The sequence below is a fragment of the Propithecus coquereli genome, unplaced genomic scaffold, assembly GCF_000956105.1.
Source record: "Propithecus coquereli isolate 6110/MARCELLA unplaced genomic scaffold, Pcoq_1.0 Scaffold232, whole genome shotgun sequence".
NCBI lineage: Eukaryota > Metazoa > Chordata > Mammalia > Primates > Indriidae > Propithecus > Propithecus coquereli.
Window position 1 is genome coordinate 4341030 of NW_012147864.1, and position 13476 is coordinate 4354505.

Consider the following 13476-nt stretch of genomic DNA (forward strand, 5'->3'; position numbering starts at 1 on the left):
GTCCTGGCAGGAGGTGTTCTCGACCCCCACAGTTTGTGTGTCTGGGCCTCGCTGGGCCTGTTGTCAAGTGCTTGCCCCTACACGGTGGCATCGGGGACCCGCCTGCCTTTCTTTCTTAGAGACTGCTGGCCCTGGCCGTCTGCTATACTCATGTACTCAGCCAGAGCAGGTGCTCCCCCCTCCCCAGCACTACCAGTAGAGGGAGCCCTGTGCTGGGCTCCCAGCTGGGGGTGGGCCTGGAAGAACCCTCCTTGCCCCTGGGGGCCGTCCCATCGCACTCCCACCCCATCCCCACCAGCCTGTATCTCAGACCCTTCCACCCCAGCAGGAGACTGAAGATGGTGCTCCAGACCTGCATTCGTACTGGCCAGTCCTCCCTTAGGTGGCCGCTCTGGGTCCCTCCCTCCCTTCACGTTGGTGCTCTCAGCTCGTAGGTGCTGTGCCCTGGCCTTCAGGACAGGGTGGCCACTGGGCCCAGGGAGCCAGGGCTGAGCTGCCCAGCACGGCTCCCTGAGACGCTATGGGGTTGAAGCAGAGAAGATGGCATGTCCCTAGAGCAAAACACATTCTTTCATAAACACTGTACACTTCTACCCACCAGCCCAGGGATGCGGGCGGCTCGGGAACCAGTGTAGGTCCTGCAAATGAGTGCTGGGCTTCCGCTGACGTGCCACGTGTAGCTCATCCTACAGAACCGATGTCCACGTATACTTGAGTGTTGGGATACCAAGTACCCACATGTCTGGACATGCTGGGTCTCAGGTGCAGCTGGCACGGGCAGAGTCTCAAGCCCATTGGGGGCCACGCATGCGTCCACACACTAACTGTGGTACCAATGTCCACAGCGGCCCCCGTTATCTGAGCCCCAGTACTGTGCCCACCCAGATGCCCCCAGAGTAGCAAGCGTCAAGACGCCACCACACAGGGAGGCAGGTGGCAGGCGCAGGATGACCGTGGGGCCCTGTGGCCCGGGCGTCTGGCGCTGGTGCCTGGGCTGGCTTTGCCAGGGCAGCTGTCTCGGGGCGTCATGCTGCTGACTGTGGGCTGCTGCAGGAAAGCCTGGGGGGCTGCCCGGTGGCCCTTGCTCAGGAACCCCTAAGGAACCCCCTAACGACTAAGACAGCCCCCTCTTGAGGCCCTGTGAAGTGGCTTGCCTGGCCAGCAGGGACTAGCCCACAAATGGTGACTTATATATTTATTTATCCACCCCTAGGACGCATCCTTCTGCTCAGGGGTCAGCAGCGGACCCTCCCCTTCCCTCCCACCCACCCGTCATTTGGTCAAATGGTTCATCCACCGGTCGCTTCTTTTTGTCATGTCTCAGCCTTTGTTTGTAACTCAAGCTTTGCTGTTTTTACGGTGAACTCTGTATCTGAACTGCGTGCGTGCGTGCGTTGTCACGGTCCCCTGCGGGCTGCTGCCTGGCCCTTCCCATGGCACTTCGCCGCATCCTGCATTTCCACCTCTAGATGCTGTAATAAAGAGACTGTTTTCACTTGGACCTGGTCTGAGGTTTATTCCTGGGTGACACAAGGCATCCCTCAAGCGGGACCATCCCCTGGCAACAGCTGTGGGCGCCAAGACTGGCAGAGGTGCCCAGGAGGGTTCACACTGGTCAAGCTGGGGCCCCGGGGCGGCCTTTCCTCCGTCTTCCCTCTGAGGAACACAAACCAGCTGACGTGGGGCCCTGTTGGCAACACGGGTAACACCCTTGGCCTTTACCACGTCCTATGGGGGAGAGGCCAGTCGAGGTTCCAGCCACACCCAAGGGGCAGTGCCCTGAACACCAGGGCTGGGACTACAGTCACCTTAGGATTCCTGCAACCCCACTGTGCCCCCATCCCTGGGATCCCAACTGCCCGGACACCGTCCCTGGCTTGGGAGCCTAGGTCTCCTTCAGTGCAGGTGACCCAGCCCCTGCCCCTCAGGCACTTCAACACTGAAGAGACTGCCACCCCTGAGCACCTCCCTTCCCTCAGAGCAACGGGCTCCCCAGCCCCTCTTCCTTCACTCCACCACCATCCACCACGGAACAGAGGTACCTTTATTTAAACAAAACAAGACGTTGGCCCGGGGTGACCCCTCCCCAGGAGTTCAGCAGATTCACAGCTGGTTGAGGGAGACAGCCCCTCGCCATTCACAGCATCGTCTAGCTTAGTCTAGCTGAGTACATTTGCCCGGCGCAGGACAGGAGCCGCGCCAGCCCAGGATGGACACGGCTGAGGAGCTGGGGCAGAGCTCCTGGGAATGGACGCTCGTGCATGGCAGCAGCACGCAGCACCAAGTGCCAGACCAGTCCAGTGGGTCCCAAGGCACAGGGAGAGCAGCTTGCCGGGTCACTTCTCCAAAAAGGCACCCCCTGCCCACCCTCACCCTGCCTCGGGCTTTGGTCTTCAAACCCAAAGGCCTCCCACTGAAAATCCAGGCTTGGATGGGGCAGGAGGCCAGCCCGTCTCATGCCTTTAAGCTGCTCAGCTGGAACCTGGCTTCCTCAGATATGCCAAACTGCTCCAAGGGGTCCTGTGGGGCAGACGGGTGCCATGAGCCGGGCCTGGAGGACCACCCCTGCCACCCCCATCCCCGCACGCACCTTGCCTGTCATCTTCTGAATCTCCTTCCTGTAGAAGATGAGGCTTCTCCGCATGAACTCGTAGCTGCAGGAGAGGGCAGTGCTCTGTCAGATTCCCACTTGGCAGAGCCGCTGTGCCCCAGACCCCAACTCTCCCCATACCCCACTGGGCCCCACCTTGCCCGACGCAGAGCCTCCGTCCACTCCTGACACTGCTCCTCGCTGCAGCACTCAAAGTAGTACTTCCTTTCCGGGTCCTCGATGAAGCCTGGGGAGGGAGCCAGTCCCTGCTCTGCCAGCCAAAAGGCTCAGCTTCCTCTTGCCGATGCCCCAAAACCATCCCCCTCTGGCCCCAGCATCCAGTCATCCTTCTGCCTGTCATGGGCTGAATTTCGCCCCCAAAACCTAGGAAGATAGCCCTAAATCCTATCTGACCGGTCTCTTTATAAAAGGGGGAAACTTGGGACTCCGAAACGCACACAAGTAAAACTCCCTGTAAACATCGAGGTGACGCTTCTACAAAACAAGGAGCGCCAAAGATTGCCGGCCACCACCCGAAGCCCATAGACCCAGAAATTGGCCTCAGAAGGAGCCAGCCTTGATCTTGAACCTCTGGCCTAGGAACTGTAAAGAGATGTTTCTGGTACTCAAGCCACCCAGTATGCGTAACTCTTACGGAGACCCTGGCAAACCGGGAGAGGCCCCACCGTCCCCTGCACACGTGCATCTCCCACGGAGACCCGGGAGCATCCCGAGTCCGCAGCACCAGGCTCAGCACCCCAGAGAGCGATGGTTCTGGTGGAGGCTCAGGAAGCGACTCGGCCGGCTACCCAACCCGGCCCCGTGCGCACAGCCGGGCTCCCACGGGCGGGAGCCTCCAGGGCACCTGGCAGGTGCGCGGGACGGCCCGGGGCGAGGGCCTGACCTTGAACTGCCCGCGGACAAGGGACTCTCGTGCCCAGGGGGGGCCCGCGGCCGCGCCCCCCGCGCACTCACTGATGGAGAAGCCGCTGGGCTCCTCTCGGGCGACTCTGCAGCGCTCCAGCAGCAGGGCTCCGACGGGCTGGGGAGATACGGGGCGCCGGCCGTGAGCACGCGGCCCACGGGGACCCCCGCCCTGGCCCGCACCCCGCGCCCCTACCTCGGCCTCGTCCGTGCGGAAGTAGAAGAGGAAATTCACCACCAGTTTCACCAGCCGCCGCTTCACCACTGCGGGCACAGAGCGGGCTCAGGGCGGCCGCGGGACCCCGCCCCGGCCCCCCGCTCGTCCGCGCCCCACGCCCCGTCCCCCGGCCCCGCTCACCGCTGCCCTTCTTGGGGCCACGCATGCCCAGCTCGGCCGCCAGCTCGGCCGGCTGCCGGGACAGCGCCTGCAGCTCCTTCTCGTTGTAGCGCATGGCGCCGGGGACCGGGGGCACCGCGGGGACCGGGGCGCGGGCCGGGCCGCGGCCGGCGCCAAAAAGGTCTCGGGACGCAGTTCCGGAAGCGCCGCGCGAGCTGCTGCGTCTGCGCGCCCGGGACCGACCTTTCCCGCCGGCACCACTGGGGGGCGCTGGCGCCCCGGGGACCGCACGTAACTTTGAAACAGGAAATAACCCGGACCCGGGTGGAAGGAGAACAAAAGCACCACCCCCCTGCGACTGGCGGCGCCCTCCCCGACGGTCGCCGGGAGCAGGCGGAGGGCGCAGTAACGTTTTAGGGAGGCTCAGTCCGCCCTCTCGCGAGAGCCACTCCTGCGCTGCCTGGAGCCCACGGAAGGCTGACTGAGAGTTTTGTGCGCACGCGCACCTCGACTTCCAGCCGCAAGTTTAGCCCCGCCCCCTTGAGCCCTTTCCCTCGCGCCTCCGCAGAGCCTCTGGCCCGCGCGCAGGACGGGCCGGGCATGCGCACGCGGCAGGCTTCTTCCCGTTTGCCCCGGAAGTGCTTCCTTTGCCCGCGGCGCGCGTGCGCAGAGCCAAGTCGTGGCGGTGGCCCGTAAGGCGGCGACAGCAAGGCCTCAGGCGCGGGTGAGTAGCGGCCCCGGGTGTGGGCGGCGACCGCCGGGATCCCGGAGTTCCCTAGAGGCGGGCGGATGTGGGAGCGAGGCGCTTGCGACGGGGGACACGGGCTGAGGGGCGCGCGGGCGGCCTCCTTCCTCCCGCGGATGTCAGGCCTCCCTCACCGGCGCCCCGCGCTGGGCGGGATTCTCCTCCCTGTCGGCTCGGCGCTCTCTCGGCAGACCCGTTAGGGTCCGGTCGGGGATCGCGGCTAAAATGGCCTCAGGCGCCTTCCGTGTATCCCAGGGCTTTTCCGAGTCCTAACTTATATCTGTTAGCTGACTGGCTTTGGGATCGTGGAGGGTCACTGAAGGACACCGCGAGCATTAGTTGTCTTAACTGTTAAGACGGGAGTAACAGCCTGAGCTCCACGCCGGGGGCGACCTGAGTCGGTAGCTGGCCCGCTTTGCAGTTGCATCCCCGGGCGCTGAGACTTAGGTGCCCGTGTCCGCCGCTCCCATCTGCCATTTGACAGCACAGAACAGCCGGGAGGACCTCCGAAAAATAGATTGCTTGCTCGATTTAAGGAGATAATGGTATTTCCACCCAAGACGGTAATTAGTCCCTGATCGCTGGTCCAGTCCCAGGCCCCAGAGGCTGCCTCTCCTCAATTCTTAAAGCCGTTTTCGCTGATCTTTATCTTCATAAATAACACACTTCTTTCTGGATGTGTCGACTTCTAGATACCATCCGACTTCTAGATACCATCCGCTGATTTCCTATCATGGGCGGTGAGATCTTACTTTTCCCTCCCATCCTCCCATCCCAGCGTCACCTTCTATACTCTAAATGAGTTTATATCACAAGCTTTAGTCAGATTAGTGGTCACGTTTTCTAAGGCTGAAAATACTGTTGACTGATAAACCACATAATTCGTTCAACCGGACTTCTTTACCCGCCTCCCCACCACCAAGCTAATTAACTTTGGGATTTTCTTTTTTGTTTCACTAGCCTGGTTTTTATTTCACTTGTTATTTTTTTCCTCGAAGCTTCAACGTCTCACACACCTATCCAAGTGTATTTTCCACAGTTTTTGATAAAGTGATATCCCCTTCTCCTCCTGCCAGACTCCCAAATCCTTTTGCTCTAAATTGGACTGGTTGCTGTCTAGCCTTGCAGCAGAGCTGTTTTCCCAGACCTTTGTGTCATTTCTCTCCTGGGCTGGCTTCTGTTTTCCATCTTGCCATATCTGTTCTTCTCTGTCTTTTTTTTTTTCTACAAGTGTGGAATGAAGTTTATTGAGGAAGGACAAGGTAGATTTACAGAACAAGATACAGGTTTACAGAGTAAGAGCAAGATACGTTTGCTGCAGGACAGCAAATGGACACCTCTGTTGTAACAAAAGGGCCTCTTTTTTTCGTCATTCTATCCGAGCAGATCTCCTGGTAGCTTCTGAAGTAATAGGTGATTTTTTTTTTTTTTTGAGTCCGTGATTATCCGAAAAATGACTTTATTTTACTCTTGTACTTAGAAGTTTGGCTGGGTATAAAAATCTAGGTTGAAAGTTTGCATTCAGATAGCAAAAGTGTTGCTTTAATTTTCAGTGTTGCTCTTGAAAGGTCTGACCCTATTCTGGTTTCCGATCTTTTGTTTCCATTTTTCTTTGTGTCTAGCAGAAGCCTAAAATTTTCTTTAGTGGTGTAAAATTTCCTGATCCATTTATTGAGGGTCTTTTATTTGTTGATCTGGGTGGGTCCTTACTACCTGGACAATTAGATCCTTTTCGTCCTGAGATTTTTTTTTTTTTAATTTCTTTAATAATACTCTTAGTTGTTTGATAATATTCTGCAATTTTTATTTTGTTGGATTTTATTTTTTCCTGTTCTCACTCTGGAATTTCATCTAGGCTCTTGCTTTTCCTCCTATTCTTTTTCAATTTTTTGTTGTTCTTTATGAAAGATTTGACTCTTACCTTGTGGCTCTGGTGTTGAAATTTTTGTTTGGATCCTCCCGTTTTTACTTTTCAGGGGCTTCTTTTTGGTTTAACTTGACTTTTTATCACTTGACTTCCCGTTCTAGCTTCAGGGCACAGTAACTTCCTCAATAATGAAGAAGAATGTTAGCGACTTCTTTGTTAGGGTTTCCATTGAGTTTCTTTTTTCTCAGATACATCTTGAACATCTCCTGTGCATTAGGCAGTGAGGATCTGCAGGCAGACGTCTTCCTGCCTCCAGCGAATTTACAGCTGAGCCCAAGAAATAGAATTTAAGTTGGGATGTCCACCAGAAAGGGACTTCCGAGGAAGGAGTAAACACTGGAGGCCTGGGCAGTCAGGGAAGGCTTCGTGGAGGTGGTGACTCATTGTGAGAACTTGGCCTTGTCTTGCCTGATTGGGCCTTCTGTGGGCTCCACATTGCTATTTCACTCTGGGCTGTGACCTCCTTGTCACCCTGCTCCATGCTCACCTGCAGACATGCACATGATCCTTTAGGACCCGTGTCAGGAGCCTCTCAAAACAGGTTCCGGCTTCCTGTTTCTGTGCCTGTCCCACAGGGGCCCCGGCCTTCTGGAACAGACTCGGTGGACTAGGGCGTGGTCCCCTGGCCTGGCTGGATTCTGGGTGGTGGGAGTGCAGGGAGAGGGCCGGTCCCAGCCGTAGCCACTGCACCTGAGCCGTCATAGTCACTCTCCTCTTTCTCTGCAGGCTTCACCTCAGTCTGCTGAAGCCCCAAGGCCGGCACCATGGACTTCCAGCATCGGCCCGGGGGCAAGACCGGGAGCGGGGGCGTGGCCTCTTCCTCCGAGAGCAACCGTGACCGGCGGGAGCGCCTCCGGCAGCTGGCCCTGGAGACCATCGACATCAACAAGGTGGGCCCTGCCAGGGGGCACACGGAGGGGGAGGGCAAGCAGGGGCCTGCGGTGAGGGCAGGGATCCAGGATGGCCAGGAAGAGGCACTGCAGGGCTCTACCCGAGATCCGGCCCCTGCCCACACTGGGCAGGGAGCTCGACCTCAGGACTTGACCCTGGCTTGTACGGAGACCCCAGTGGGCCTGGGCCAGTTGATTCTCTGCGGTGGGGCCGTCTTGGGGACCACAGGGTGCTGAGCAGCATCCCTGCCTCCACCCACTCCGTGCCAGGGGCCCTCCCCAGCAGTGACAACCAGTGTCCCCAGACGTTGTCCTCTGGGGTAAGACCCCTGGCGTCAGCGTGTGGTTCCCTTTAGACTGTGAAGTTCACCAAGACATGCTGAGCCCTTGCCGTGTGCTGGGTGCCCCTGAAGCGCCCCATGGGCCTGGCTTGTGAAGTGGTTCTGTTACTGTCCCCATCTCCCAGATGAGGAAGCAGGTTCAGAGGGGGATGGCACAGCCATGGGTGGTGGGGTTGGGATTTGAGCCCTGGTCTGTCTGCTCTGGTGCCTAAGGTGAGAAGTGCGTGCCCCGGCACCTCTGCTTCTAAAAGGAGGGAGCCCAGCTGCCCCGGCTCAGGACCTGTAGGAACGTGGGTCTTCAGGCCACTCGTTTGACCCATTTGCTTTTCTTCTGCCTGTGTCTGGCTCGTGCCAACACTTGGCCCGTTGGTGTGGTTAGGGGACAGACCCCTGGCCCGGGAGACGGTGACCAGCAGTGCTGTCCTGGCTCCTCCCCGCTTAGACTCAGAACTGCCCAGAATGTGGGCCTGGGATTCCCCAGAGTCAGGCACCCTGGCCCTGCCGAGTCGGCCCCTGCACTTTCATGAGACCCCGGTGGTCTGCACTGGTGTCACCAAGGCCTCCTGCCGGGCCACAGACCCCAGTCTCGCCTGGTCCTGTGTCTCGGAGACACTCGACCAGCCACGAAGGACAGCTGAGAAAAGGGCAGTCCTACCTCGGAGTGCCCTGCCACAGGGCAGGGACAGTTCGATGTGGGTGTGATCCCCCGCTGTCTAACCAGACTGTTCCTTCCCTCCCCAGGACCCCTATTTTATGAAAAACCACCTGGGTTCGTACGAATGCAAACTCTGCCTGACGCTGCACAACAATGAGGTGCGTTCTCGCGGCTCCCGTGGGTCTGGCTGGAGCCAGGCTTCCCGAGGCACTGCCCTGCCCCACAGCTTCCTCCCCCTGCCCGGCGCAGTGTGTCCCTGCAGCTCTGTGCCACCCCGTCCCTGGCACGTCCCGGCCCCCACACCTGTCCCCTGAGACAGTATTACAAGCCTGGACCCACCACTCAGAACTGACCACTCACTCGCTGGGGAGTTCGCTGCAAGTCATAACCTTTTGTGGAAGACATTGGTGGCTGTAGGTACAGGCTGAGTCCCCTTGTCCCCAGCTCCATCCTGGACTCCCGGCCCCCGAAGCCACCACCACTGCCGGTTTGCTGGGTGTGCTTGTTTGGACACTGTTGATACCACGTTTCATATAGCGTGTGTCTGTGAGCAGGAGGTGCAGCGTGAGTGACAGGCACTATCACGTGCCTTTTGTGTCAAGTGTCCCACAAATAATAACACATCTGTCACTTGGCAGTGGTTTTCATGCTACGTTGTGGTTTCGAGATCTAGTCAGCTGGGTGTGGCTCCAGATCACTCTTAAGGGTTGTAAGATTGTCCAAGTGACACTCCAGTGAATAGCCACTGGACCATCATCCACGTAGGACTAATTCATTCACTAAGGAGCAGATTTTGTTTATTTTTTTGCACGTTGAACATTTGGTTTGCTTCTGACTCATTCATATCTGCAGAGAGGGCTGAAGGGAGCAGTCCTGTAGACCCCCTGCCCCCCGACTCCTGGATGGTTCTCTGCGGTGGGATGTCCTGGGCAATATAGGTGCTGAGCAGCGTCACTGCCTCCACCCACTCCTTGCCAGGAGTACCCCCAGTGTGACAACCACAGATGTCCCCAGACATGGCCCAGTGTCCCCTGGGGGGTTGCAGGGTCACCCCAGCGAGACCCGCCCAGTGGATGCATTGTGTCCTGCCCATGCGGGTATGCTGGAGATGAAACGGCGGGTCACAGAGCACACTGGTTGCCGAGCAGCTGTCCACAGCCCAGGTGGGTCTAGCTGTGCTCGCTGCAGTGTCCCGCACTCCTGAGGCTTCCCGTCTCCCTCTGCAAACCGGCTGGAACTGGTTTCCTCAGCACAGGTCAGGTGCCTGCTTTGCTCCAGGCCCCTCCAGTTACTCGGTCCCTGCGGACAGGCCAGCCTGGCTCCTCTCTGGGCCCCACTCACGGCAGGCCTTGGCGAGGGCTGCCGGGCTGGGTGGTGACGGCTCCACTTTGGAGCAGGGACCTGCCCCCTTTGCCTGTGCACTTGGCCTTGACTCGTGTTTCCTTCTCCACCCCAGGGGAGCTACCTTGCACACACCCAAGGAAAGAAGCACCAGACCAACTTGTGAGTACCTCACGCTCGTGCCCCCGACCCATGGCTGATGCTCGCACCCCCATGAGCCCTCCCGACCCGGCTCCCAGGTGGTGGTGCCGGAGTGAGGTCTCCGACGGGTGTTGGAGAGCAAGGAGGTGTGGCGAGAACCCATCACTGTTTCATCCCCAGAGTAGATGAGCTCCAAGGTCAGGGCGGGGGGACTGCCAGCACCAGGGCCTGTGGCCTTGGTGGTCTGGCACAGAGAAGGGCCCCAGTGCCACGTCTGTCCTGCCCACAGGGCCCGGCGAGCAGCCAAGGAGGCGAAGGAGGCCCCTGCCCAGCCCGCGCCCGAGAAGGTCAAGGTGGAGGTGAAGAAGTTTGTGAAGATCGGCCGCCCGGGCTACAAAGGTGAGTCTGTCTGGGAGTGGCGCCGCTGGCAGCTGCTCCACAGCATGAATGGGCTCTTTGGGCTCAAGCGCAGGAGTCAGGACCTGACACCCTCGTCCCTGAGCCTCAGAGCCACTCTGAGGCTCACAGTCCTCTGGCCTGTGAGGGCATCCCTCACCCACGCACAGCCTCTCAGCGTTGTCCAGGATGCTGGGTGAATGTCCGTCCCACCCGGCAGCCCTTCCCTGGCTGAGCCGGGGTCCACACCCTCCTTGTCCTGCTGGCCGGTGCGTGTGGAGCTCGGCCTCCCCTCTGCGCTCTCCTGTTGGGGCATCGCGGAATCTCTTGGGAGTTACTTACACTCCAAGCAAAGTAAAAGTAGCGGGAGGGCACTGGGACCCTGGTACGTGCTCATCACCTCAGGAGAGGACAGGGAGAGGAGTCTGGGAGCAGCTCACCAAGTGGGACTGTCTGGGGTCGGCTGTCCCAGCAAGCTGGGTGAGTGGCCAGGCTGGAACAGGGATTGAGTTCTGCGAGTTGCAGAGGGAGGAGGGCCACCTGCCTAGCCAGTGTGCTTCACAGACGCTGGGGCGTGCTGTGCACCCAGCGCTGCACACGGGACACCGCAGTGCCTACGTGACCAACGAGGGCTGGCTGGAGCCCTGGGGTCCAGGTGGGCAGGCCATGGCAGGGTCTTAGGTATGTCCTCAGCACACTGGGGAGACAGATGTGCCCTGGGGCCATGTGGGGAACAGCCAGGAGGCAGGTGGCCCACCACCCCCAGCAGCTGAGCTATGATGTGCAGGGGTTCAGGCTGGCCTCACTCTGGTGGCAAAGTGGCCTCTCCCAGACACGAAGTCCCTGGCTCCTGCCCGGTGGTGTCCTAGCGTCCAGGCATAAGGGGCAAGACCTATGCCAGGACCTCTAGGGGCTGTGAGGCTGAGCACCCTGTTGGATGGCATTTCCTGGTGGGCTCTGGGGACAGGGCCCACCTTCCAACCCCTGCCTGGGTGATCTTGGGCAGGTGACCTGGCCCTGGCACACCTGTGCCTCACCTGTAGCACAGAGCACCAGGCCAAGTGAGCCCATCCAGCCCCGGAACCTCCCTGGCATCCTGCCCTCCTGTTGAGTGGGCTGAGATAGCTGGGGATGAGCCGGCCCTGACCCAAGGCCCTTGTGTGTTGCAGTGACAAAGCAGAGGGACTCGGAGATGGGCCAGCAGAGTCTCCTCTTCCAGGTGAGATGAGGCCCCCAGGTGTCGGGCATGAGGGGAGGGGGTCCCAGAGGTGCCCCCTGAAGGGCGGTGCTGCCACGTGGCTGTGTCCCCACAGATTGACTACCCCGAGATTGCCGAGGGCATCATGCCGCGCCACCGCTTCATGTCTGCCTACGAGCAGAGGATCGAGCCCCCCGACCGGCGCTGGCAGTACCTGCTGATGGCTGCAGAGCCCTACGAGACCATCGCCTTCAAGGTAGTATGGCTGCATGGGGTCCCAAGACCCCATGGCACGTGGAATCAAGAAGGGTCTGCACAGTCCAGGCGGGGGCGGCTGCCAGCCTACTCCAGGGCGCCCCTCCCTTTGGCTGGAGGTGTCCCTACTGAGCGTACCCTTCTTCCCGGGGGAGGTGCTTCTAGTGACTGCCACTGTGGCCATGAAGTGCAGACCCAGATCTATGAGGTCTTGGCCAGGGGACTTAACCCCCAGGGGCTACTGTAACCTGTGCCTCGTGCCTGCACTGGGCAGCAACAAGTAATGTAACTGCAGCTTCCTCAGAGTGGCGGGATTGGCAGGCAGCTGAGCCAGAATCTGCCCCAAGTCTGTGTTACCTCAAAACTGAACCTTGTTCCCCTACAAAAAGCCGTATCAGGCTGGGCCTCCCCGAGGCTCCGAGGGGGGATCCCCTTGTGGACCTGGGAAGCTGGCGCCTCAGGCTCTGTTGAGCTCTCTGCCTGGATGGCAGCCCTGCAGCCTTGGGCCCTCGTCCTGAAGGCCAGGGACCAGGAGTCCTCTCTGTCACCCTGCCCCCAGGTGCCCAGCAGAGAGATTGACAAGGCTGAAGGCAAGTTTTGGACTCACTGGAACAGGGAAACCAAGCAGGTCAGTTATGCGGGCCCTGGGCAGTTCGGGCCTTCTGGCGGCACCCTGCCTGGCCATGTCCTCGTGCCCAGGGCCCTGCCGAACCTCTTTGTTTCTCTCTAGTTTTTCCTCCAGTTCCACTTTAAAATGGAAAAGCCCCCGGCTCCGCCCAGCCTCCCCGCTGGGCCTCCCGGGGTGAAGCGGCCCCCACCCCCGCTGATGAACGGGTTGCCCCCAAGACCGCCACTCCCCGAGTCCTTGCCGCCACCCCCGCCAGGAGGCCTGCCTCTGCCACCTATGCCTCCCACAGGGCCTGCACCCTCAGGGCCCCCAGGACCTCCCCAGCTGCCCCCACCAGCCCCCGGGGTCCACCCCCCAGCACCAGTGGTCCACCCCCCCACCTCTGGGGTCCACCCCCCCGCCCCCGGGGTCCACCCACCAGCACCAGTGGTCCACCCACCAGCATCTGGGGTCCATCCCCCAGCTCCAGGGGTCCACCCACCAGCTCCAGGGGTTCACCCACCGGCCCCAGGGGTCCATCCTCCATCAGCTGGGGTTCACCCCCAGGCCCCTGGAGTGCATCCCCCAGCTACTGCAGTTCACCCCCAGGCCCCGGGGGTGCATCCACCAGCCCCAGGGATCCACCCCCAGCCTCCTGGGGTCCACCCCTCAGCTCCTGGGGTGCATCCTCCAGCTCCTGGGGTCCACCCCTCAGCTCCTGGGGTCCACCCCCAGCCCCCTGGAGTCCACCCCTCAAATCCCGGGGTGCACCCAACTCCCATGCCTCCTATGCTGAGGCCCCCACTCCCCTCCGAAGGCCCAGGGAACATACCTCCTCCTCCCCCAACCAACTGAAGAGCTGCCCGCTGACCCAGTGCCCCTGGTGTTCTGTGTCCCTGCGTTTTCCCGCTAGAGAAGTCCCGTCTTTTGTACTGTCCCGAGCTCATTAAACAGCTTCCCCCGTGCCTGGCGGGACTGATGTGTGCGGCGGCTGTGGGACCCAGTGGGCTGCTAGTGGACGCTAGGTGTGCCGGGTGGAGGCCCACCACTACCACGCACAGGGCAGCTCAGGGCCAGGACCAACTGGGGGGACCACGCAGCCCCCCAGGAGACACTTGTGGGTGGCCAG

At 60.3% G+C, this 13476-nt stretch overlaps 2 protein-coding genes across 2 annotated transcripts; one reads left to right on the top strand and one right to left on the bottom strand.

Moving 5' to 3' along the window:
• Positions 1-1991: 1991 nt before the first annotated feature.
• PLEKHJ1 (pleckstrin homology domain containing, family J member 1) lies at positions 1992-4043 on the bottom strand. The gene is made up of 6 exons (XM_012645367.1): positions 3873-4043; positions 3711-3778; positions 3566-3632; positions 2747-2837; positions 2591-2654; positions 1992-2520 (listed from the first exon to the last, which is right to left on the bottom strand). The coding sequence occupies exons 1-6, from the start codon at positions 3964-3966 to the stop codon at positions 2455-2457; spliced, it is 450 nt and encodes a 149-aa protein (XP_012500821.1). The 5' UTR covers positions 3967-4043; the 3' UTR covers positions 1992-2454.
• A 505-nt stretch (positions 4044-4548) lies between these two features.
• SF3A2 (splicing factor 3a, subunit 2, 66kDa) lies at positions 4549-13288 on the top strand. Its single transcript, XM_012645386.1, has 9 exons — positions 4549-4575; positions 7250-7413; positions 8496-8567; positions 9866-9912; positions 10181-10290; positions 11457-11506; positions 11601-11741; positions 12300-12368; positions 12471-13288. Exons 2-9 carry the CDS (start codon positions 7288-7290, stop codon positions 13200-13202), a joined length of 1347 nt encoding a protein of 448 aa, XP_012500840.1. The 5' UTR covers positions 4549-4575; positions 7250-7287; the 3' UTR covers positions 13203-13288.
• Positions 13289-13476: the final 188 nt, after the last annotated feature.